This window comes from Dama dama, chromosome 8 (assembly GCF_033118175.1).
Source record: "Dama dama isolate Ldn47 chromosome 8, ASM3311817v1, whole genome shotgun sequence".
Classification (NCBI taxonomy): Eukaryota; Metazoa; Chordata; class Mammalia; order Artiodactyla; family Cervidae; genus Dama; species Dama dama.
Window position 1 is genome coordinate 27,949,379 of NC_083688.1, and position 23,261 is coordinate 27,972,639.

General features: G+C 54.0%; 2 protein-coding genes across 2 annotated transcripts; both read left to right on the forward strand.

Moving 5' to 3' along the window:
• The first annotated feature begins 2,356 nt into the window (after positions 1-2,356).
• Positions 2,357-5,363, forward strand: CRYBA2 (crystallin beta A2). Its single transcript, XM_061147912.1, has 4 exons — positions 2,357-2,539; positions 3,345-3,486; positions 4,582-4,724; positions 5,216-5,363. The coding sequence occupies exons 1-4, from the start codon at positions 2,379-2,381 to the stop codon at positions 5,361-5,363; spliced, it is 594 nt and encodes a 197-aa protein (XP_061003895.1). The 5' UTR covers positions 2,357-2,378.
• A 4,915-nt stretch (positions 5,364-10,278) lies between these two features.
• On the forward strand, positions 10,279-14,053 carry FEV (FEV transcription factor, ETS family member). The gene is made up of 3 exons (XM_061148724.1): positions 10,279-10,357; positions 11,100-11,174; positions 13,467-14,053. Exons 1-3 carry the CDS (start codon positions 10,306-10,308, stop codon positions 14,051-14,053), a joined length of 714 nt encoding a protein of 237 aa, XP_061004707.1. The 5' UTR covers positions 10,279-10,305.
• Positions 14,054-23,261: the final 9,208 nt, after the last annotated feature.

Sequence of the window (23,261 nt, forward strand, 5' to 3'; positions counted from 1 at the left end):
CAGCATCACCCAGGTGATGAAAAAGGCCAGCACACCAAGACCTTGGCCAGCACGCCAAGACCTTGTGACTAAGACACTCCAGGTAACAGGAACCGCCAGTGCAGAGGCTCTGAGGCTGGAGTGAGGTTGGCAGTTTTGAGAAAGCATGGAAGACAGCGTGGTTAGGCGTCTGGATCTGTAGCATCGGAATCTGGCCTGTGAGCCCCTTTAGTCACCAGAAGTTGTGTGGCAAAGCACTCCAGTCTAATCATGCTCTGACACTGGCTAGCTGTGTAGATTTGGAAAAGGCTCTGTACCTCTGGCAGCCTCTTCCACACTTCCACATGGTAAGTTCATCCAACCTTACCATGTTGGACTGTTGAGCCTATAAGGGAAGCACTTGGTTCATGAGGAAAACGAAGTATTAGTTCCCTTCTTTCTCACCCCTGCACTTCTTTCTGGCATACCCCCTTCATTAAGGAAAACACAATTTTGCCAGAAACTTTTGTGGCTCATTGACAGCCATGATGGCTAGGAAATTCTGCTGCAAGTTGTAAGGAAATTTCTTTCCTGGAACTTGCCTTGGGGCTCCAAGCATTTCCCCTTAAATTTCTCCCTCCCCAGACCCTACCTTTCCCCCCCCCCCCCCCCCGCACACACACACAAGGCAGTGAGTTTGGGGTTAAGAGCCTAGGAGGCCCAGTCGTGCCTACTCCCTGGAGTTGAACTCTTTGTGACCCCTCAGACTGTAGCCCACCAGGTTCCTCTGTCCATGGGATTCTCCAGGCAAGAATACTGGAGTGAGTTGCTATTTCCTACTCCAGGCGATCCTCCAGTCTTAGGGATCCTGCCCCCTCTCCTGTGTCTCCTGCATTGGCCAGTGGATTCTTTAACACTGCGCCACGTGGGAAACCAAGAGCCTTGGATCTATAGTCAAAACAGAAACCCCAGGGTCACACCTCAGCTGGGCCACTTCTCAGTTGTGACACCTCCTGGACTGCATCCCGGTGTTACCCTCTGGGCCGCAGGATCTTCTGTGAAACGCCAGGCAACAGCAGCGTCTGCCTCAACATATCGATGCAAGAATTACTTGAGATCTGAGCTGAGCGGAGGGTGTGATCCGACCTAGGCGCTCAATAATCAGCTGCTAGCTCTCAGGCTGAAGTTGGGACTGGGGGTCCCAGACCCAGGAGCTCTGTCTGGTGGCCGGCCGCGTCGCAGTTCCAGCCGCACATCAGTCGAAAGCGTTTTTACCTACCTACTGCCGCGCATCACTAAGCAGGAAGCATCACTAGGAACAAAACTAGTGGAGGTGATGGAATTCCAGCTGAGCTATTTCAAATCTTTACTAAAAGATGATGCTGTTAAAGTGCTGCACTCAATATGCCAGCAAATTTGGAAAACTCAACAGTGGCCACAGAACTGCAAAAGGTCAGTTTGCATTCCAATCTCAAAGAAAGGTAATGCCAAAGAATGTTTAGTCGACCGCCACTCCCTAAACGCTTTGTAAATCCGTGCCTTCCCTCGGGCGCTTCATTCTCTGCGCTCAGCGCCGTCTTGCGGCGAGTCTTGGTCATCGCCTCGTCTCAGCATCTTCCCGAAAGAAAACTCTGGGAGCTCTGGCTCGGAGTCTGGGAACTCCAGCTTGGGAGGAGCCGGGCCGCGGTGGCCCACCTTCCAGGGAAAAGAGGACTGAGCTCGTAGGAAGGTCGCTTGTGAGGAGCCTTGTCTACTTCCTCCTTAGCGTCGCCCCAAAGAGAAGCCTCGACCTAGGGCTGAAGAAAAGGTGTTTAGACGCTGGGAAGAGCTTCAGCATCTCGAGTCGGGGTAGCGCGGTTTTAGCGGGATGGCCACAGGGTGGCCTGGCACCTCTATCCCTGAGGGTCTGGGCCAGTGAGGGTGCGCCTTGCTTGGCTCAGGCCCCCCAAAAAGAAAAAGCGGAGTCAGCCTCGGCTGTGGCGGGCGCCGGACGTGTGTCTCAGCACTTTCTATTGTCATCCCCGAGGGCTGGGGCCAGGTCAGCGGCTGCGGGAAAGGCCTCGGCCCCACCCCCACCCCCGAGGACACCAGAGCTGACCGCAGCCTGCCCGCTGACTCAGCTCCCCCCACCCGGGCGGGAGAGGGTGCGGGGAGGGGGCGAGGCCTGGTATAAAGCCCCGCACGCCCAGCCCGCGCGCAGCCTCTCCATTTCCTTTCTTACCGCGCTCACCCACCCACCTGGTGAATATTCGGAGCTGGGGCGGGGTCTCTTAGGGCGGGGAGGGCGAGAAGGGAAAGAGCTGCTAGCAGCTCGGGTCCAACCCTCGGGTCCTTCACCTCCCACCGGGATCGGGCGGGCCTGGGCCGGGAGGGGGCTCTGGGGACGCTGAGCACCTGGTCCCGTCCTTGTCCACAGCGCCATGAGCAGCGCCCCCGCGCAGGGCCCCGCTCCCGCCAGCCTCACGCTCTGGGATGAGGAGGACTTCCAGGGCCGCCGCTGCCGGCTGCTGAGTGACTGCGCCAACATCGGCGAGCGCGGGGGCCTGCGCCGGGTGCGCTCGGTCAAGGTGGAAAACGGCGCGTGAGTGATGCCCCCGGCGTGGCTGGGCTGGGCGGAGAGGCGTCAGGCTCCCCTGGCCCAAGCTCCGAAACTGGGACCTTGGCCCCCAGTCCTCCATTCCCCAGACTGTAGAGAAACCCTGCCTGAGAGAGACCCACCAAGATGGAAAAACCCTAGGCGTCCTCAAAACTCCCCACCAGCCCCAAGACAAATCATGGGAGAGATTGTATCCTCCTGGGAGCCAAAGGGATGAAGGCAAGAAGCGACCCTTGGCAGGATTCCGTGAGGCCAGCTTGAGTCCTAAAGCGGTTAGTTCACAGCATAGTTTTGTCCTCTCCAAAGTTGGATGACTCTAAGCTTTTTTTAACAACAACAAAAGCCAAGTCTCTTCCACTCCCCCCACCCTGGCTTCCTAGAGACTGGGGCCCTTGGGAAAGCCGGGGCCCCAAAGCTATTGCAGTTTATTGCTATCACAGGTTGCTACCACAGGTTAGGGGGCTTCCTACACCCACCTTTGCAGGGACCTATCCTTGAGGTAGAAGTGCTTATTCGGGTGATTCTCATAGACTGGGAAATTCTTTCCAGCCTGGGAGCCCTGATCTGGAAGCCTGTACCCCTCCAACCCCAGATAGCAGCAGGCTTTGGGTTTCTAGCCTCTAGAGGGACTGGGTTGCCTTGGGATGAGAGTGTCAGGGGAAGGGCCTGGGGTGGAGGAGAAGATTGGTTTTCCTAGCAAGCAAGGGGATGTGAGGCTGGGGGTGTGGGGGGGGAGAGGAATGAATGGGGCTATGGCAGAGGCCTCCCAGGTTCCCTTATCTTCCCCCAGTTGGGTGGCCTTCGAGTACCCTGACTTCCAAGGACAGCAGTTCATTCTGGAGAAGGGTGACTACCCTCGGTGGAGTGCCTGGAGCGGCAGTGCCGGCCACCACAGCGACCAGCTGCTGTCCTTCCGGCCAGTGCTTTGCGCGGTAAGCACAGCCCTCCCCCTCCTCCCCTGCAGCCTAGCTCCTAGCTCCAGGTCCTGGCCCCGTCACAGCACCTGGGAAAGCCTGTCCACTCACTGTACAGGGGTGTGTAAACACAACTCCTAGACGGGTAGTAGTGGCATTACTTCTCAGAACCAGAGAGTTCTCCAAGAGTTTAGACCGTGGGCCTAAACCAGGCGTCAGAAATCAGCACTATGGACAGCACCGCAACCGTGCCAGTCTTGCGCTCCATTTCCCACTTCCAGTCGTCCACACTAGTCAGCGAGCGCTTTTGTTTTCACGCAGCCCTGTGAGGCTGGGGTAACTGTTGTTAACCTTATACATAGGTGTGGAAATGCGGCTCGAAGGGAAAAGTGGTTTGCCTCTGCTCACAAAGCTTAACATGAAGATGAGACTAGAACTCAATCAGGGATCAAGGTTGAGAAAGGGATGGTCTGGGTGTGTATGCTTCAGGGAGCAGGGGAAAGGGTTGTTAATGAATCAAATGCACTGGAGGGGAGGATCTGGGGCTGTGGGGTGGAGGACAGAGAGCAGGTACTGCCTCAGGCCAGGTTCTCCATTCCAGGAGGCCAAGGAGTTCTGCAGGGAGAAGGTCCTGGGACAAGGGGAGCGCAGACTTAACAAACACTGATGATTCTGCCATCACCCTTCACTGGGTCCTACCCTATGAGTGGCCATGCCCAGAGTCCTGGGCAGGGGAGTGGATAGTCAATGAGACCTTGGGGAAACTGTCTCGCATAGTGGACCAGATTTCTCTTAGGACCTCTAATTTTCCTCCTGCAAAACAGGTCCATGTCACAAGATTCTTTATTTTTGACCTGGAAGGGTCTCTGGAAACCCCCCTTCTAGTCTCACCACCCCAATCCAAAGCCACAGAAGGGACCAGACTGGGGACCTCTGAGCACCCCAGCTTCCCAGACGGATATGGAGCTGATGGAGTGAACTCTGGGTGTGCTTATAAACCCTGTCTTCACTGCTTGTGTTGGGCAGGAGGATTGGGGGAGTGGGGCTGAGAATGTATCCATTAGCACCTCTTTGGAGGGTCTGACCTGTCCACTTCCCCTTCTCATTCCTCAGAACCACAGTGACAGTCGTGTGACACTGTTTGAGGGGGAAAACTTCCAGGGCTGCAAGTTTGAACTCAATGATGACTACCCATCCCTGCCTTCCATGGGCTGGGCCAGCAAGGATGTGGGTTCCCTCAAAGTCAGCTCTGGAGCGTGAGTCCTGGGACTGCAACAGGGGACTAGAGCAGGGAGGCAATGGGGAGGAAAGGTGGAAAAGGGGAGGAGGGTGAGGAAAGGCGACAGTGCTAAGAGACACAGTGAACACACACGCTGGGGGGATGGGGGATTGGAGGCGTGAGGTCGTGGGAGACTTAGAGGCAAGGGGAAGTGAGATGGTGGAGAAGATGGGGAGGGAGGGGGGCACGTAATAGGAGAATAGGAGTCAGGGGAGCAATGTGGGGTAGAGGAAGGAGTTGAAAACCTGAGTGAGGAGGCAATGAGGGTGGGAATAGGAGGTGAGATGAGGAAGGTGTTAGGAAGACCCGGAGCAGTAGACAGGGCAGGGAGAAACCATGTAGGGAAAACTGAAGCCATGATTTTGGAGGTGGGAATTGGGAGCTGAGAAAGGAGGACCGGCAATCAGCAGACATCACTAGGGGTGGGGGCAGAGCCAACTTACCACCTCTGTGCCCTCACTCACCTAGGTGGGTGGCCTACCAGTATCCGGGCTACCGGGGCTACCAGTACGTGTTGGAGCGGGACCGCCACAGTGGGGAGTTCCGTAACTACAGTGAATTCGGCACGCAGGCCCACACCGGGCAGCTGCAGTCCATCCGGAGAGTCCAGCACTAAGTCTCACAGCCCCAGCGCCTCCCCTGCGGACCCTCAATAAAGGCTCCTGAACCTGCCTGCCCCTCTTGCCTCCTTCTCAGTGTCTTGTTTTGTGACCTTCACCTTCATCTTTCTGAGAGTCCTTCTCTGCCAACCTGACCATTCCCCTGGGCCCCAGGATCCTTGACTATGGAGCATACACTGGCTTAGGATGTAAGTGGCTGAGATGGGGCTGAGATGAAACTGCTGCTAACCATCCTCAGGAACTTGTTAAATGCAGCCAGCCCCACACCTCTCCATGATAGAGACCTCTCAGCTTGGACCAGGGGGTCCTGCTAGCCCAGATAGCGCCTTTGCCATCCCCTGGTTTGAGTGCACACGATGCCATGGCAGGGCTCGTAGCTTAATTTCAACCTTCACACAGCCCCCCTGGGCCAGGCACCATCATACAGGGCAGGATGTCCTTAACTCTGTGCAGGAGCCCCTTTGGGCCCCTCTCTAACCCCTCACAGGCATTTCCAGCCTTTCTCTTCATCCTGGCTCCCTATCCAGCCTAAGGGAAACTTGCACCCATTTCCCAGTTTTGTGGAATCTCCGCCTGACAGAGGAGCAAGGGTGTGAGAGGGGTAATTGGTGGGAGGTCCCACTGCTTTCTAGGGGAGACATCCAGTCTCTAAGCTGAGCCCCAAACCCTTTGAATAGCAATCCTTCATGTGGTAGTGAGCTCCAGAATTTTACAAAACATCTTCATTCCTTGCCTCTCGGCTGTCTCAAACAACTCCCTCCTCATTCTTCCTACCAACTCTTCAGAAGACCAGTGAGCTGGAGAGACCACCCCTGAGTCACTGACCACAGCGGGCCTGTGTTCCGGGGTAGGTGGTAGAAGCCCATAGCCATGTTTTTGGGGCTGAGTGTGGTAGCAGCCATTAGAGTCCATGGCACCAGTATAGCTTCTTCCTAGTTCCATCTTTGACCCAGTTTACGATCATCTCAGCCCCACATAGGCAGGACATTCAACACCCTTGGGATGCCCTTCATCCTGTCCCTCAGGGATGCTTGAGTTTTCAAGCCGCTGGTGGATCTAGCCACAGGGAGGGTTGGCCCAGATCATTGCCTCTGTCTGGGGGAGTCAAGGCAATGTTGAAGAAAACTCAGACTTGGACCTGGGCAGTTCCAGGGGCCCAGCTGGGGAAAATTAGGCATCTGCTCCCTTGGGAAGACCCTCCCAAACCAAAAGTCAGAACACCTGGGACCCAGCCACATAACATCCCTGAGTCTCAATTCCCTCACGTGGAAACTGGAGCTCCAGACTCCTGCCTTGTCTCTCTCACAGGACAAGGATTGTGAGGATTCAAGAAGGACACCCTGAAAATGCTTGTGATTCAGAAAAGCACTAGGACAGTTACCATAGGCCCTGCCTTCCCCCATGGATCTCAAGGTTGGGTCAGAGGACCAAGGACAGAGTTCTAGACGGAGTGTGAATTCTGCTTTATGCCTGGATGGGTTAGAGAGTCCATGGCCCCTGTTGCATTTAATCCTCCTAACAGCTTCCATTCTTCACCAGTTTCACCAATGAAGAAATGAGCTCCTCAGAGAGGGAGAAGCCTTAAATGGATGAGGTTATCCATTCAATTGGTGACAAAGCCAGTACCTGAACACAGGGCTTCTGACCCCAAATCCAGACTAAGTGGAGGCTGATCTGAGCTGTGGTCAAAAGCCTTGGGCCTCAGCAGAGCCCCAAACCTCTGTGTCCTCCAAAGGAGTATGGGGTTCCTGCATGGTCACAGGCTCTTAACTGTGCCCTTGGGGGTTGGTAATATTAACAGCTACATATATGAAACTTTATCTGAGCACTCAGCATGTTATATAAGCCTAATAATTCTGTATAGTTGGTATTCTAATCCTTATCTAACAGATGAAGAGACTAAGGTATAGAGGTGATGTAATTTTCTCCAAAACCACACAAACTAGAAAATGAGGGAGTTGAGCCCAGACCCAGGTGAACTGGCCTCAGAGCCCAGCAAGTCATCTCCCCACCACCTGCTTTGGGGCAGGCAATGGGCAAAGGGAGATCTGGTGTACTCCATCAGCTGAGCTGCCCTCCCTCCAGGAAGGCCCATGACTACCAAAAACACCCAGCAAGATGCGTTCGGGAACTTGCAGTGTGACGCTGGTCAGGGTGCACCCTGTGTCTAGGTCTCAGTGTCCCTGCCTGTACAATGAAGGAGTCGGGAGAGCTAATATTTGTTGCAGTCTTTGCCAGCATGAATGGACCTTCTAGGTTTTCTTAGACCCTGGGGTCCAACTCTGCTCTCCACACCAGCAACTAAAGAGAAGGAGGCACAGATGCCAGGCTGGGCCTGGGTGTTTTCACCTTGCGTGCTTAGTCGTTCAGTCGTGTCCAACTCTTTGAGACCCTTTGGACTGCAGCCTGTCAGGCTCCTCTATCCACGGAAATTTCCAGGCAAAAAGAGTGGAGTGGATTGCCATTTATTCTCTAGGGATCTTCCTGATCCAAGGATTGAACTTGCATCTCCCAGGGATCCATGTCTCCTGTGTCTCTTGCATTGCAGGCAGAGTTTTTTCCCACTAGCCATCAGGGAAGCGCCTTTCCATCCTCCTATTCTGGGCAGGCTGAATGGGTGTGCAGAACCCTGTGGGACCCACACCCACCCAGTCATGTGGGAGGCGATGGTGGAAGCTGCCTAGACCTGCTCATTGACTGCACTCAGCCAAAGGCCAAAGTGGATGGAGGAAATCATCTCATTTCTGGGGAAGCAGCCAAGATCCACATAGGTCGGAGCTCACCCCTCACTCCCTCACAAGCTCTTCTGATAGCCCACCCCCTCCTTCAGCCGCTCAGTCCTCAGTGAGGTGAGGCAGAGCCTGAGTTGTTTGTCCTTCACCAGCTTGGAGCTAGGATGTCTGGACAGACCCCCACTCTAAGTGCCTCTCCCTTCTCCCTCAGCCTTCTGCTGAGACCATTAAGTGAGTGAAACTTTCTGCCTCCCCAGTCTTGCAACGTTGGTCTCCTCCTTCTCATTTTCTCTCTGGGGAAGTGACAGAAGGCTTGAAGGAGAGGGAGTAGGACCTTGGCCCCACCCTCAAGATGCTCTGCTCCTTTGAAGCCCTGAATTTTGTCCCCAGCCAGCATCCCAACTGCTCATCTTTTCCCCACCAGATTCCACCTCCACATCCTGAAGCCTCTATCTGTATCCCTTGAGGATCCTCTAGGGTCCTGGGATCCCCCCATTTCCTCCCACACTCCTCCTTGGCTCCTTCTGATTTTTGTATCCTCCACCAGGAATGAGGAACAACCCAGCGGTCACACCAAGTGAAGAATGCACAGGGTCCCCACCTCGAGCTGGAATTCCCAGCCTTTCTCAGTCAGGCATCCCAGGACCAGGGATCTTACAGGTAACCTGCTTACTCCAATCCAAGTGCCCTGAAGTCCAGGCCTCCTGTCTCCTTGAGTCAAGCAGTGGGAAAGAAAGGCTTTGAGTTTATCAGTTCTGCCTGGAGTCACCAGATGCTGTATGGCTGCAGGTGGTGCTCCAGGCCCAGGGCCTCATTTTCAGCCAGCATCCCTCCCGATGCACTTCTCCAGAGCCAGGAAGCCTCACCTGTATCCAGAGACTCCAGGCCACCACTTGGGAACCACATACCCGCCTTTGTCCCTTTCCCAGAGTGGATTTACTTCCACTTTCCCTGGGTTGGGGGCCTTGTACAGTACATCTATTTTAACTCCTCTTCTGCTAGAGCAAGGTGCCAATTGCAGCCTAGTTCAGGGATAATCAGGAGTAGTTGTGAGGGTAGATGGTTAAGCTGGGATGACAAGAGATGGGGAAAGATAGGAGAGAAGTGCTTGTGGTGGGTGGGAATGGAAGGAAGATCATATGCCACAAATCAGTGGGAACAAATCAATGAGAAAAGGAAGAGAAAGAGAGAGACAGGATGGAGAGGTAGAGAGGAGACAGAAGGGAAGATAGGAGGAGGAGGGTGGAGGACTAGATGAAAGAAGGAGAGACCTAAAAAGGGAAAAGAAGGGCAACCCACTAAAAGTTAAGGGAGACACCCCAGTGATGGCCCAGAGGCCTGGGAACCCTGGAAAGACAGGAAACCCGGGGAAACAAGAGGGAGACAGTGAAGGAGAGCGGGTCTCTAGGGAAGAGCAGAGAGCGGAGGAGGAGGAGGGAAAAGTAGCGAGGATGGAGCGGGGCAGATAAAGAGAGCAACGGCTGCCGACCCGGAGCACAGCGACAGGCGAGAGGGAGGGAAGCGGAAATTTAAAAGTGAAGATGCAGATAACGCAGCCTGGAGACGGGAACCCGGGTAGGGGTGGGGGGAGGAAGGGGAGGAGAGTGGAGCAGTGAGGTGGGGGGAATGGATGAAAAGGAGTGAGCCTCCCCCTCCCCGCGTTGTGGCCCCAGGGGTCCGAGGTGGGGCCGGGGTAGTCCACCCCGTTGCTGTTTGCTCAGAGTCAGGGAGGCGGAAAAGAAATGGGCTCCTGACCCCCGTCAGAGCGCCAGGCCCAGGCCCATCCCCCGCGCGTCTCCCGGGTTGCGGGGTGCGGGGGGCTGCCTGGCGCGCTTGGCTGCCGCGCGGCACGTCGGAGACTTTATTGCGATGGGGCGATAAGAGGGGCGGGGGCGGGGTCCGGGGGGCCGAGGCGGCAGCTCTTTAATTAAAACGGAAATTGCGGCCCCTGCCCGCGCTGGGGGCCGGAGGGTTCCGAACAGCCTGGTAGCTGGGAGCGTCGCTCCAGGACCCCCCCACCCCACATCCCCCGCCGCACTCGGGCAGCCCCCTCCTGCCAGGCCCTGCTGGACCGAGCGCCGCCTTCTTCTCCCTGTCACCTCGGTCGCCTCGGGCGGGGATCTGTGCCCCGGAGCTCAAAGCCTGACGCGATCCCCCCCTCTTCCATCCCCCCCCCCCACCTCCCACCACCCAGTCCCTGGCGGCGATGAGACAGAGCGGCGCCTCCCAGCCCCTGCTGATCAACATGTACCTGCCAGGTACCAGGGACCAGCTGGGGGCTGGAGGCACCGGGACCCGGGGCGGGAAATCTGGGTTAGGGCTTGGGACAGGGATGCCGGGGTCCAAGGGAAGGGGGCGCGGTCCAGAGACTCGGATTGCTGGCAGAACTGAGCCAGCTAGGGCATCAGGAAACCTTAAAAGCAGAAGGAGCGCTTAGAGGTTTAAGTGTGAGGTCTAGAGGACTTGAAGTGAGCACAGTGAGAGCCTGGGGAGCCAGGAGCGCCGGCTCGGGGGCTGAAAGAGCCTGGTAAAGGAGCAGGGGTCTTCAGTGTTGCAAGGGACTGAGCGCGCGTGCAGTGTTGGGGGGCTGTGGTCAGCCGGGCGTGGCCCGGGCGCCCTCGTGGCTCCTCACCTCCGTGCTCCGAGCGTTCCCACCAGCCCAGCCTTCCAGGCGTCCCCTCCTCTCCGGTGGGCTCTGCGCGCTCCAGCTCGGCTGGCGCAAACCCCGCTCTGCTTTATAAGGCTCCCGCCGGCCCGTTCGGAAAGCGGATTTCCTTTTTCCTGGACGCGTTTCCTGACTTGGGCGTTATGGAGGGGCTCCGCGCGGCGCGCGCCCGGGCCAGGCTCCGGGAGGAGGAGCCGGACGAATAGGGCCCCCAGCCTCTCGCCCGGGAACCATGGCACCCCCCGCTTCCCCCTTGAGCCTTGGCCTGGGGGGCTTTCGGTCAAGTCGGCAACCTCCGCCTGGATCCGCTTGACTGTTTTCTCTCGCTGCCACAGATCCCGTCGGAGACGGTCTCTTCAAAGAAGGAAAGAGCCCGGGCTGGGGACCGCTGAGCCCCGCGGTACAGAAAGGTGAGCTGGCCGCCGGAGTGTACGGGCGGAGTCGAGGATGGGGTCCCGGGGCACCCGCCGCATACCGACAGGCGCCACTGTCACCCCAACGGCGGGTGGGAGCGATGTGGAACGCTGGGCTTTGGGAAACGGCGGGTCCGGGCCTGATTGTGGGGAGGCTGGGGCGGTGGGGGGTGGGAAACATTCATTTGGCCTTTGGCTCTGGTACCTGCTGAGACCCAGTGTTGACCCTGCCGGCCAGGGCAGGTTGAGAAGACCCTGCCGCCCCCACACCACCCCGGCCCGCCCCTTTTCAGCTGGGAATGTTTTTCTCCTGCTCTGGTGCTTGGTATTCTTTCCCTACTGGCAGCAGGAGCACAAGGCTTGGACGCCACCCAGCAAGGTGATCCCGGAGAAGTGCTCTCAGGCCACTCCAGGCTGAGTCACCATTAGCACCAGGGCCAGCTCCCACCTGCCTCACTGGCCTGGCCAGCCTGGCTCCGTGAGCCAAGTCCTCTAGGCCATTTCAGGTGTCACCCGCCTTTGGCTGGTCGCTAAATTACCCTTGGCTTTGCCATGCTGGCAGCGGGACCTGGCTGACCTACCAGGGAAAGCCTCCCCACTGGTCCCTGCCCAGTTGGTACCCTGTGCGTCGTCACTCAGTCATGTCCGACTCTTTGTGACCCTTTGAACTGTAGCCCACCAGGCTCGTCTGTCCATGGGATTTTCCAGGCAAGAATTAGTGGAGTGGGTTGCCATTTTCTTCTCCAGGAGATCTTCCCGAACCAGAGATTGAAAGTGAATCTCCTGTGTTTGCTGCATTGCAGGCAGATTCTTTACGGGGGGAGGGAGGGACGCCCCATAGTTGGTACCCTAGATCTCATCAAGTGACCGATAATTACCATGACCAGAAAAACAAGGCCAGCAACTGCTTTATCTAAAAGGGAGCACAACACCCAATAGGAATGAGTTTCCAAGCCTCTACATCTCTCAGTACCAGATGCACATTTCCCCCACCCCTTGCTGTGCTTCTGACCCTAAAATGCAGTGTTCCTGACCTGGAGCCAGGGAGCCCTTCCCAGAGCTGATGTGAAAGGATTGGGGTCAAAATTATGGTGGAGGGCAGCATCTGGGTTCTGAGGAAATCACTGAAAAAAGAAGAGAGCTTCACCAGACTCAATTTAAAACAATAATCAGACAACTTCGAGGGAAATCCATTTTATTCTAAAAGAGTGTGTGTATACATGCTGGTAGGTGTGAGGACTGGGATGGGGTGGGGTGTGGTGGGGTGAGGTGCGGTGGGGGTGTGGTGGGGTGGGGGGGGTGGGGGGGTTAGTTCTGTCAAGATTTTTCTCCACTTGTCTGACTGAGGCTCCAAGACAGAAACAGAAGTTCTCACTACCCACTTATCTGGGAAAACCTCCTGGCCCTTTCTAGCAACCCTGAAAATCTGGACAGGGCAGAAGGGCCTGGAGTTTGGCCAAAGATGGGCGGAGGCAGGGAGCCAAGCACAGAAGTGTCTGGGTCTCCTCTCCTCAGAGCTGTGTATCATGTCCCATGGGAACTGACACCTTGGTACCCTGGGAATCCCGCCTGTTCCGAAAAAAAAAAAAAAAAAAAAAAAGGCTGAACTGGAGTAGCCCAAGCACCAGACGCTGGCAAGGGTGGGAGACTTCAGAGGCTGCCGTTCCTCTCACACTTAGGGAACCACTGTCCCCATCCCAGTCTGACATGGTATCGCAAGGAAGCCAGACATCACCTCTTCTCCACCTCAGGCATAGGTTTCAAGTGTATGCCTTGTCCCGTGGGCCGAGTGATCCTGTTGCAGGCCGACTTCTTCCCTCTGGATTTCTGGACATGGTCCAGCTGGGATGTGGCTAGCTAACCACCTATGTAGGCTACCCCGAGCGGTTATGCAGGCTCTGCACCCGGTAAGGGCTCTCAGGCCGAGGGGTGATATCCCGCCTTCGCTTACCTCCAAGAGCCCTGTGCCTTGGAGTACCGCTGCCCCCACACGGAAGAAGTGATGCTTTCCCTTCGCTCCGTAATTCTTGCAAAGCTGTGCGCCCGTGGGGTTGCGTTTCCATTGTGCGAAAGCGCGGTACTGCCTAGGGACGGTTTTGCTGATCATCTCCTCCCTGGCCAGCCGCTCCAGCTGCGCCCAGTTACTCAGCTGGACGTGCCCCTTTCCTCCCTGACACCGGCCCCCACATCCGACTTGGGCGGGGGGAGTGGTGGGTTCTCGCACCCCACCTCTTCCCCGCCGCTCGCCTCCCTCATCCCGCCTGTGGCTGACCGCCCCATTCCCCACAGGCAGCGGCCAGATCCAGTTGTGGCAGTTTCTGCTGGAGCTGCTGGCTGACCGCGCCAACGCTGGCTGCATCGCCTGGGAGGGCGGCCACGGCGAGTTCAAACTCACCGACCCAGACGAGGTGGCGCGGCGCTGGGGCGAGCGCAAGAGCAAGCCCAACATGAACTACGATAAGCTGAGCCGCGCGCTGCGCTATTACTACGACAAGAACATCATGAGCAAGGTGCACGGCAAGCGCTACGCCTACCGCTTCGACTTCCAGGGCCTGGCGCAGGCCTGCCAGCCGCCCCCCGCGCACGCCCACGCCGCCGCCGCGGCCGCCGCCGCGGCCGCCGCCGCCCAGGACGGCGCGCTGTACAAGCTGCCGGCCGGCCTGGCCCCGCTGCCCTTCCCCGGCCTCTCCAAACTCAACCTCATGGCCGCCTCGGCCGGCGTCGCGCCCGCCGGCTTCTCCTACTGGCCAGGCCCGGGCCCCGCCGCCACGGCCGCCGCCACCGCTGCGCTCTACCCCAGCCCGGGCTTGCAGCCGCCGCCCGGGCCTTTCGGCGCGGTGGCCGCGGCGTCGCATCTCGGGGGCCATTACCACTAGACCGGGTGCCCCGGGGGCCTCTCCCAGCCGCCGGGAGCCTCGCTCAATCCCACCCACATACGGGAGAGGGGGCCGGGGCCTCCCCCTCCGTTCTTTCCAGCTCAGATTTGATTCCACGCGCTGCACCCAGGCCCGGGCGGGAAGGGACTGACGTCGCCTCAGTCTTTCTTTACCACTGGATTTGCCCCCGCCTCGTCCCGCAGCCCCCGAGGGAGGGTGACTGTGCCCCCACTTCTAATCTTCTAGACCCCAGGTCCCTCCATCTCTCCTGATTTTCCCTCCCCTCCATCTGTGTTTCCCTCTGGCTCCTGGAAGCCCCTCTGATATGACCCCTCTCTCGAATTCCAAGTCTTTTCTCATTATTCCCCTCCTGCCCCCCCCCCCCCCCCGCCCCGGCTCAGTCCACCTTCTCCTCTCCCGGCACCTCACACATTTCTAGGTAGCTTCCAGGCCCCCTTCCTTCCCACCCCCAACCCTCCTGCAGGACTGCAGTGTGTTTCTATTCCCTTCCAGACCTATTAAAGCTCCCAAGCTCCCCGCTGCTTCCTCTCTCTGTTCTTAGCTGCCCCAGAAACTTTGAGGGGGGGTGGGTCGGGGCGGGGGTAGGGGCAAGAAGGTAACCAGACGCCCAGCTCAGGCGTGTGCAGAAAGGCCTGTCAAGGAAAAGCTCCAGAGAAGGAGGGCAGGCAGCCTTGGGTTCTACTGGAGGGGAGCGCAGAGCTCCTAGTGAGTGGGTTCCAGCTGCAGCCCCCTCCTACCTCGCAACCGACCCCTTCTCTGCTTGCCTTGCTGGGCCTTCCGCTTGCCCCTTCTCACCTTACCCCATCCTGACTTCTCCCAACGCGCCCTGGCATCCCACCTACCCTCATCGCACCCATCCTTCCACAAGTTCCTTCCCTCATCCCAAACTCCACCCCAACTTATCTTCTCATCTTCACATCATCACATCCCTCAGTCACCATTTCATCCCCTTCCCCACCGCCCCTCTCCTCCCTATCCTATCCTCACTCAGACTTGTTTTCTCACTCCCACTCACCAAGCCCCGCCCGCCCGCAGCATTTCCAACGTTCTCTTTTCTCTGGATCTGCGTTCTCATTTTCAGAGGGTAACCTCCCCTTCTGCGCCTGCCTCTCCCCTCCGGGCTTGCGGCTGCAAACCTCCTTCTCGCGGGTGGCGCGCGCCCTCTGCTGGTCTGAGGAAGATAAGCCAGAGCCGGGTTCTGCAGCTAAGCTGAGGATCCGACGTGTGAGCGTGCTCAGCCGCTTCAGTCGTGTCGACTCTTTGCGACCCTCTGGACTGTAGCCCGCCCGGCTCCTCTGTCCAGGGGATTCTCCAGGCAACAATACTGGAGTGGGTTCCCATGCCCTCCTCCAGGGGGTCTTCCCGACCCAGGGATCGAACCCTCGTCCTTTATGACTCCTGCAATGGCAGGCAGGTTCTTTACCACTAGTGCCACCTGGGAAGCCTTCAGGCCAAGTTTAGCTTTCAGAGAGGCGCGCAAAGGGAGGAACGCTAGCCCTGCATCCCAGGTCCCACCTCGAGAAACCTGAGAAGTGGATCAATTGATGGTCCTCCTGGCTGAGCCATTTTCTTCACCACCTGAGGCTTTTCTGAATACTGTGCCCACCCGGGGCCACAGCTCTTATGCTTTCTTCACGCCTCTTACAAAACCTGTAGGCAGGAAAACTGCCTTAAACTCGTTCCCTTAGACGGAAACAACACAGAGGGCAGGCCTTCTCCGTGGTCCTCGTGTTTCTTTCCCTGGGGCCATATCCCTCCTGGAGACTTGTTGCCTGGAGACTGCCTGAGGCAGTCAAGGAGATTTCCCTGTGCCCCGTGGGCAGGAAATGCAGGGGGAAGGCAGGTCAATTATTAATAAGTGCAGGGAGAGCCTGAATGCTCCTTCCCAAAGGGAATGAAATCATCGAGGTCCATCTAGGGAAAGAGTATTTCTTTTCATCTTCACTTTATTTTTTTCTGGTTTTCTAAATAACACACTCAGCATAGAAAATTTGAAAAATAGACAAGGCCTACATTAAATACCAGTTGAATGAAATATGTAATGAAACATGGGGAAAAGTCACCTACCATCTCATTACACAGAGGTCACTGTTTATAACCCTTTGTCATAATCACCTTCCTTTTCTCTACGCCCTGTGGAATTAAATGGTGCCTGCTTTAGTCCCTTTCTGGAGAACGAAATGGCAACTCACTCCAGTATTCTTGCCTGGAGAGTTCCATGGATAGAGGAGCCTGGCAGGCTACAATCCATGGGGTTGCGAAGAGTCGGACATGACTGAGCAACTAGCCCACGCTTAGTCCCTTAACATTCTGGCATCAGCACGTTCCATGTTGCTATGCTCTGTAGACCTCATGAGGTGGACGGGTGGGATCATGCATTTCAGGCAGCAGATGGCCAGGGGAGGAGTCTATCCTGGTGAGGAACTCAGTGACTCCGAGGGAGAGGCAGAGGGCCTCTCTGCAGAGGGTAGAAGCTGAGGGGAAAGAAAGAATACACAAGGGAGACAGAACCAGGTCCCAGAAATATCTGGGCTGCTAAGAATTGTGGGTTGAAGGTAAAAAGGTGAAATTTCCTGGCAAGGAGTATGAGTGTCTTAGTTACAACACTTAGCGGTGTCTTAGTTACAACATTACATGGGAGACTGTAAGCTAAATGCAGAAAAACCATTGTGTTCTGAGGATGCATTGATGCAGCTATGGCCACCCTGGAATGAAGGAAATGATCCACTTGCTGTAGTGATTGTGCCCCTAGGACTTCCCCGATGTTCCAGTGGTTAAGAATCCACCTGCCAATGCAAGGGACATGGGTTCCATCCCCGGTCCAGGAAGATTCCACTTGCCAAGGAACAGCTAAGACCCTGCATCACAACTACTGAACCTCTGCTCTAGAGCCCACAAGCCACAACTACTGAAGCCCACGTGCCACAGAGCCTGTGCTCCACAACAAGAGAAACCACTGCAATGAGCAGCTCATACACCACAGCTAGAGAGTAGCCGCTGTGTGCTGCAACTAGAGAAAGCCCACATGCAACAACTAAGATTCAGTGCAGTCAAAAAATAAATTAAAAAAAAATGATTGTGCTCCCAGCATGTTGTACATGGTGTTATTAATAGATAACACCTTCAGGAGAAGATCAAATGGAGAACAGATAGAATAGTGGACATACCAAATGAAGAAGGAAGAATGCTGGGAAACCAACCATGGGAAATGTGGTCTGGGAAATCACAGTAGGGAATGAGACACAGAAGCTGTCCTCAATTATTCAGAGAGCTTTCTTGTGGCAGAGCACCTGGACGTGTGTACTGGGACACATGGTAGAAAGCTACAGTGAGGCAGATATGTCAACTTGATCTCATGGAGAACCTTCTGCCATGGACCTTGACAAGGAGTGCTTTGTCACTGGGCTACTAACCTTCCTTGGAAGGTTGAGAGGGGAGGTGGGTTAGCTTACTTTGAGATTCAAAGTCCTGTGAGTGAGTTGGTAAAGGAGGGATTTGGGCATCATTGGGAAGCCAGGGGAAGTGTTAGATTAGACGGTTTTCTTACCTATGGGTTTCCTGGGTGGCTCCGATGGTAAAGAATCCGCCTGCAATGCAAGAGACCTGGGTTTGATCCCTGGGTGAGAAGATACCCTGGAGAAGGAACGGTTACCCACTCCAGTATTCTGGCCTGGAGAATCCCATGGACAGAGGAGCCTGGGCGGGCTACAGTCTGTGGGGTCACAAAGAGTTGGACACAACTGAGTGACTTTCACTTTCACTTTTTCTTACCTATGACATCACATCTTTAGAGCTCACCCTGCCCTCTATTCTTTGCTTCACACAAGCCAGTTTGGGAAGCTTATAGGATGGGGCATTAGAAAACCTGAGTTCTGGTCGTAGATTGACAACTGACTTACTATTTAACCCTCAGATAATTCTTCTGGGATTCCATTTACTGTCGTCTTGGATTGATTCCATTCCACCCAAGCCCTGATGGAACCACACTCTTACCACACTCAGCTTCCTGATGACCCAGGCCTGTCCTTATTGACCCTTAACCCCTTGGTCTTTGGCTCTCCAAGGTATTGATCCCACCATTGCTTCTCTCTCCCAGTCCAGGGTACAGCCCCTTTCATTCCCTGAAGGTCTGAGCCTTTTCTCTCTCTCTTCACTCATGTCACTGGTAAAGATATGGCTCACTCACCACCCCACCCCCTGCCATGCACTTGCATGACAGAGTTTACAAAGCACCTTCACATCCATTGATCTATTGATCCTGTCCAGGGTCAGGGAGGAAGACAGAGGGGCCTAGATGGCTTTATCCACTTGGAGGATAAGTAAACCAAAGCCCAAGATGTTACGAAACTTGGCCAAAGTCTCAGGGCTTGTCCCTGGACCAGGTTCCTCACCAGGCCTTCTCCCAGTGCTCTGAGTGGTTTCTCCATAGTCCGAGGTGGCCTTGGTCACCGTGTTTATAGGATCACTCCCCCATCCTCCCAGGATCACACAGACCCATGTCTTCTCCACTATGTGTGCTCCTTGTGACCAAGCTCCACTTGCCTTCACTTGGCAGATGGAATCAGAAGTCCAACTAGCATGCCGTGTGAGGACATCCATAGCCACATGCTCTAGACCTGCACAGCCACAGAGCAGTGATGCCACCCAGGGCACTGAGGCCTACAGATCACCTGCTCGTACGTCAGCCCATGTGACCACAGGCAGACACCAAAATGGGTTGCTGTGATGTACTTTTCTAGGCTTCATTCCTTCACATTCCCTTTAAAGTATCTTTTACATGCACTTCTTCAACCTGTTCCTTAACCTTTTCTATAATTCACAGCAAGTAGAACTGCTGATAATAAAATATGTGCCTGCCATTCATTGAACCTGACTCTGTGTCGTGCTCTGCCCCATGCTAATACTTTACCTGTGGTCTTTCTTTGCCCTGGCCACACCTTGCCAGGTGGGGATGGTTATCTCCACTTTCAGGTGAGGAAACTGAGGCTTTGAGAAGTTGACTGCCTGGCTCAACCTGTGACCCCATAGCTCAAGTCCTCACCCATCACACCAGCTCCTCTCCCACTGGGCCTTCTTGGAAAGCCTCCTCCTTGTGTGGAGGTGACCTGCAACCCACTGAGGGGTTAAGTCTGAAGTCACGTGGTGAGAAAGGGCAGAGCAGAATCTGAACCCCGTCTGATTTCAGAGGCTGTGAGTTCTCTGAACCACTGGGGATGTGAAAGAGCTTTATATGCTAAGGTGTCCTAGAAGCAATAATAATAAAACTAATACTTATTGAACATCTGTGTGTCAGGCATTATTTAAGGAGCTTTACATTCATCCAAGTCCTCATAACCCTTTGGAGTTGGGTTTAGTATTATTCCCATTCTATAGATGAGGAAAACTCGAGACACAAAAATATTAGATAAATCGCTTGCAGTCACAGTGCTGTTAAATGGCAGCAAGGTGATTCAAGCCCAAGCAGCCCAGTTTTCACTTCCTTCCCCATCCCTTATTCCCTTGATCCTTTCTCATGGAAAACTGAGCAGATTCTGAGAAGCCCAGGAAGTGGCAGGATAATTTTCCCAAATCTCAGCCCAATCCTAGGCTAGGTTCCCAATTTCAGTACTCACCTTGGTTCCAGACAAATTACAGAGTGAGAAAAACATTTTATTTTTGTTTTATTTTTTAACACCAAAAACATTTTGTATTGGGGTATGTGTAGTCGATTAACAAAGTTGTGATGGTTTCAGGAGAACAGTGAAGGGACTCAGCCATACATATACATGTATCCATTCTCCCCTGAACCCCTCTCCCATCCAGGCTGGCACATAACATTTAGCAGGGTTTCATGTGCTATACAGTAAGTGTTTGCTGGTTATCCATTTTAAAAATAGTCATGTGTACATGACCTTGCCAAGGTCCTTAAATATCCCTTCCCCCCAGAAACCATGAGTTCATTTTCTAAGTCTGTGGGTCTCTGAGAAATACATTTTAGAATCTGTGGCCAGAGTGACCCCTGCATTTATCTTAAATGGCATGATGGAGCAGAGGTAGTCCAGAAGGACATGGATTCAGATGCAACCTCTGCCTATCTCCTGTGGGAAAGAAAGGGCTACTTGCTCTCTCTGAGCCTCACTGTCCTCATCTGTAAAATGGAAACACTGGTTATATCCACCTTGTTGGTTTGCTGCCATGGGCAGAGCATATGCCTAAAGATCCCAGCACTGAGGACCATTCCATAACTACCATCCCCCAGCACTGACCAACCAGCCCAGAACAGCCCCCTGCTCTGGGGGCTCACACCACCTTCCCCAGTCTAATCCCCCCAGCACTGCACCCAACTTCTTCTATGAGTCAGAGAAGCTTCTTCTGTGAGGTTGGGGGAGGAGGAAGTAGCTGAGGGAGGCTGGAAGGCCAGATCCTGGGTTCCTTTTTCTGGGAGAGGAGGCCAGGTTGCTTAGCAACACAGCAGGAAGTTATCACGGAGGCTCCAGACAGGGCTATCTTTTTCTATTCTGCAACATAGAGAATCTGGGGCAACATCAGATGGGGAGATGAATGGGGAAATAGGGAAGGGTCCCAGGCTCTGATAACCTCTAGGCTTCATTTTCCTTTTCTATGATCACCTTTCCAGTTCTTCAGTTCATTCCTCTTGGTTTTCTACCGTTGACAAGCAGACAGAGAGACAAGTTCTAGGGCCCATCCTCTACACGTGTTTGTCCACTGGCCGTGTCTGTAACCATGTGCCAAAAGGGCTAGATTTGGGACCCCTTTATATGTGTCCTGTGCTTTACAGTTAGCAAAGCATATCCATATGTATGATTTCATCAGATACAATAGCCTCTTCAATTCCCATATGACAGATGAGGGGAAAAAGTCTGAAGGTCCCCCCGTGAGGAAACGGCAGGGCCCAGATTTGCTGCAAATCTCAGCACGTTTCTACTACATATTGCAGCACGGATGTTAGTACAGCATCGGCCCACTGTTGTGCCTGCTATTTCGTGTTCTCACAGTTTGAGGATTCTTCATGCCGAGAGTCCTGAGGTGCCCCCAGTGAGCATCTTTCCCCACCCTTCATCACAAAGCAGGTGAGTGGAGGAGGCAGGCCCAGCTGTTCTTCCCTGCTGGGTCAGGGGGCATCCTTGGAGTGGAGAGTCCCACGAGAGGCCTGGTCTCCTGGCCCAAATGCCTAGACTCAGGAATACTGCTGGGCTGGGCCAGGCTGGCACAGGCATCTAACTCACCAGCAGCTGTAGCAAGTCCCCTGGCTGGCATTCCGGAGAGAGGCACGTGGGTCCCACTGGGGCCGAGGCCTGGCAGCAAGGAGTAAACACATATCACCCAGGTCACAGATTGCTCATGGGAGGCCCAGGCCTCTAGGGCTCCCTACTGCCTTGGGGGCCAGCAGAGCTGGTCAGAGCAGCTTAGGGTCCCCTTCTGGACCCTGTGTTGGTCCCTTGATCCCTCTGTCAAAATGTATTAATAGTGCTGACTACCATAGCAATGGTTGTTACTCCAAAAACAGTAATATTGTCATTCTTATTATAGCCATTTGCTAAGACATCACAAATCTGAGTTTCTTGTTTCCATCTGATAGATGAGAAAACTGACATTCAGAGACGTTGAATAACTGTCTTAGATCAACTTTTAGTAAATGTAGAGTAGGCACTCAAACCTCTGGCTCCTAGTCTTTTGTTCTGTACATCATATAACACTGCTTTCAAATGTCAGGAGGGAAAAAGGAGTCCCAGAGGAGCATTCAGCCACTTTATCCTCTGTCCCCAACTTGTACCTGCCCAGGATCATGGCTCAGTTGGTGTTCCACAAGGAACAGGCAATTTGAAAAAGTATTTTGATTAGAGCTTTATCAACTTCCAAAAAATGATTTGAGAAGACTTACTATATAGCCACTGCTGCTGCTGCTAAGTCGCTTCAGTCGTGTCCGACTCTGTGCGACCCCATAGACAGCAGCCCACCAGGCTCTGCCATCCCTGGGATTCTCCAGGCAAGAACACTGGAGTGAGTTGCCATTTCCTTCTCCAATGCCTGAAAGTGAAGTCACTCAGTCGTGTCTGACTCTTTGTGACCCCATGGACTGCAGCCTACCAGGCTCCTCTGTCCATGGGATTTTCCAGGCAAGAGTATTGGAGTGGGGTGCCATCGCCTTCTCTGTACTATATAGCAGTATACATAAAACAGAATATTCAGCTTTAAAAGACAAAAAAGCAATTTTTGCAATATGAGAAGCATTCCCATAAGTCTGGGAAAAGGCAGTGGTGTCTTTTTTACCCCTTCTAACCTTGTCATCATTGCTACTACTGAACATTCTATTGGAAGTCCTAGGCAACACAATAAGACAAGAAAAGTTATCTGCTATATGCAAATATTAGGTAGGAAGATTTCAAAATGTCCTAGTTTGCAGACAATATGATTGCTTCCCTAGAAAATCTAAGAGACTCGACTGGAAATCAATTAGAACTAATGAAAATAGTATATCCAGTAAGATACAAGGTTAGTACACAAAAACTTCTGCTTTTTCCATACTGTGTAGAAATAAGGAAAAGAATTGGGAATGACAGATTTACAAGAGCAGTAAAAATACATTCCCAGGTGAACCTAATGAAATACATGGGAAATATCTAAATGGAAAAATAAAACTATAAATCTTCACTAAGGAATATAAAAGAAGACCTGAATACATAGAATACTTAGCATGTTTCTGGGTGGAATGACTCATTATTATAAAATGTCAGATCTGTCCAAATTAATCTATAAACTCTTAAGTCTCAATCAAAGTCCCAAGATTTTTTTTCCAAAGGGATTTTATGGAAACTGACAGGCTTGGCTCTAAAGTTCTTCTGGATGATGTATTTGGGGGACTTCCCTGCTGGTCCGGTGGTGGTTAAGAATCTGCCTTCCAAAGCAGGGAATGTGGATTCAACCCCTGGCTGGGGAACTATGATGCCACATTCTTCGGGTTAAGGAGGCCTGCACGCTGTAGCTACTGCGTGCAGTGCCTCAATTAGAAAGCCCACGAGACACAGTTAGAAAGAAGCCTGCAGGATGCAACAAAGACCTGGCATAGCCAAAAATAAATAAATATTAAAAAAAAAAAAAAGAATAGCCACGACAGTCTTAGCAAAAGAACAAGGAGCATACCACAAAACTACAGTCATTTTATCAGAGGTGTGGTTTAGCACAGCAG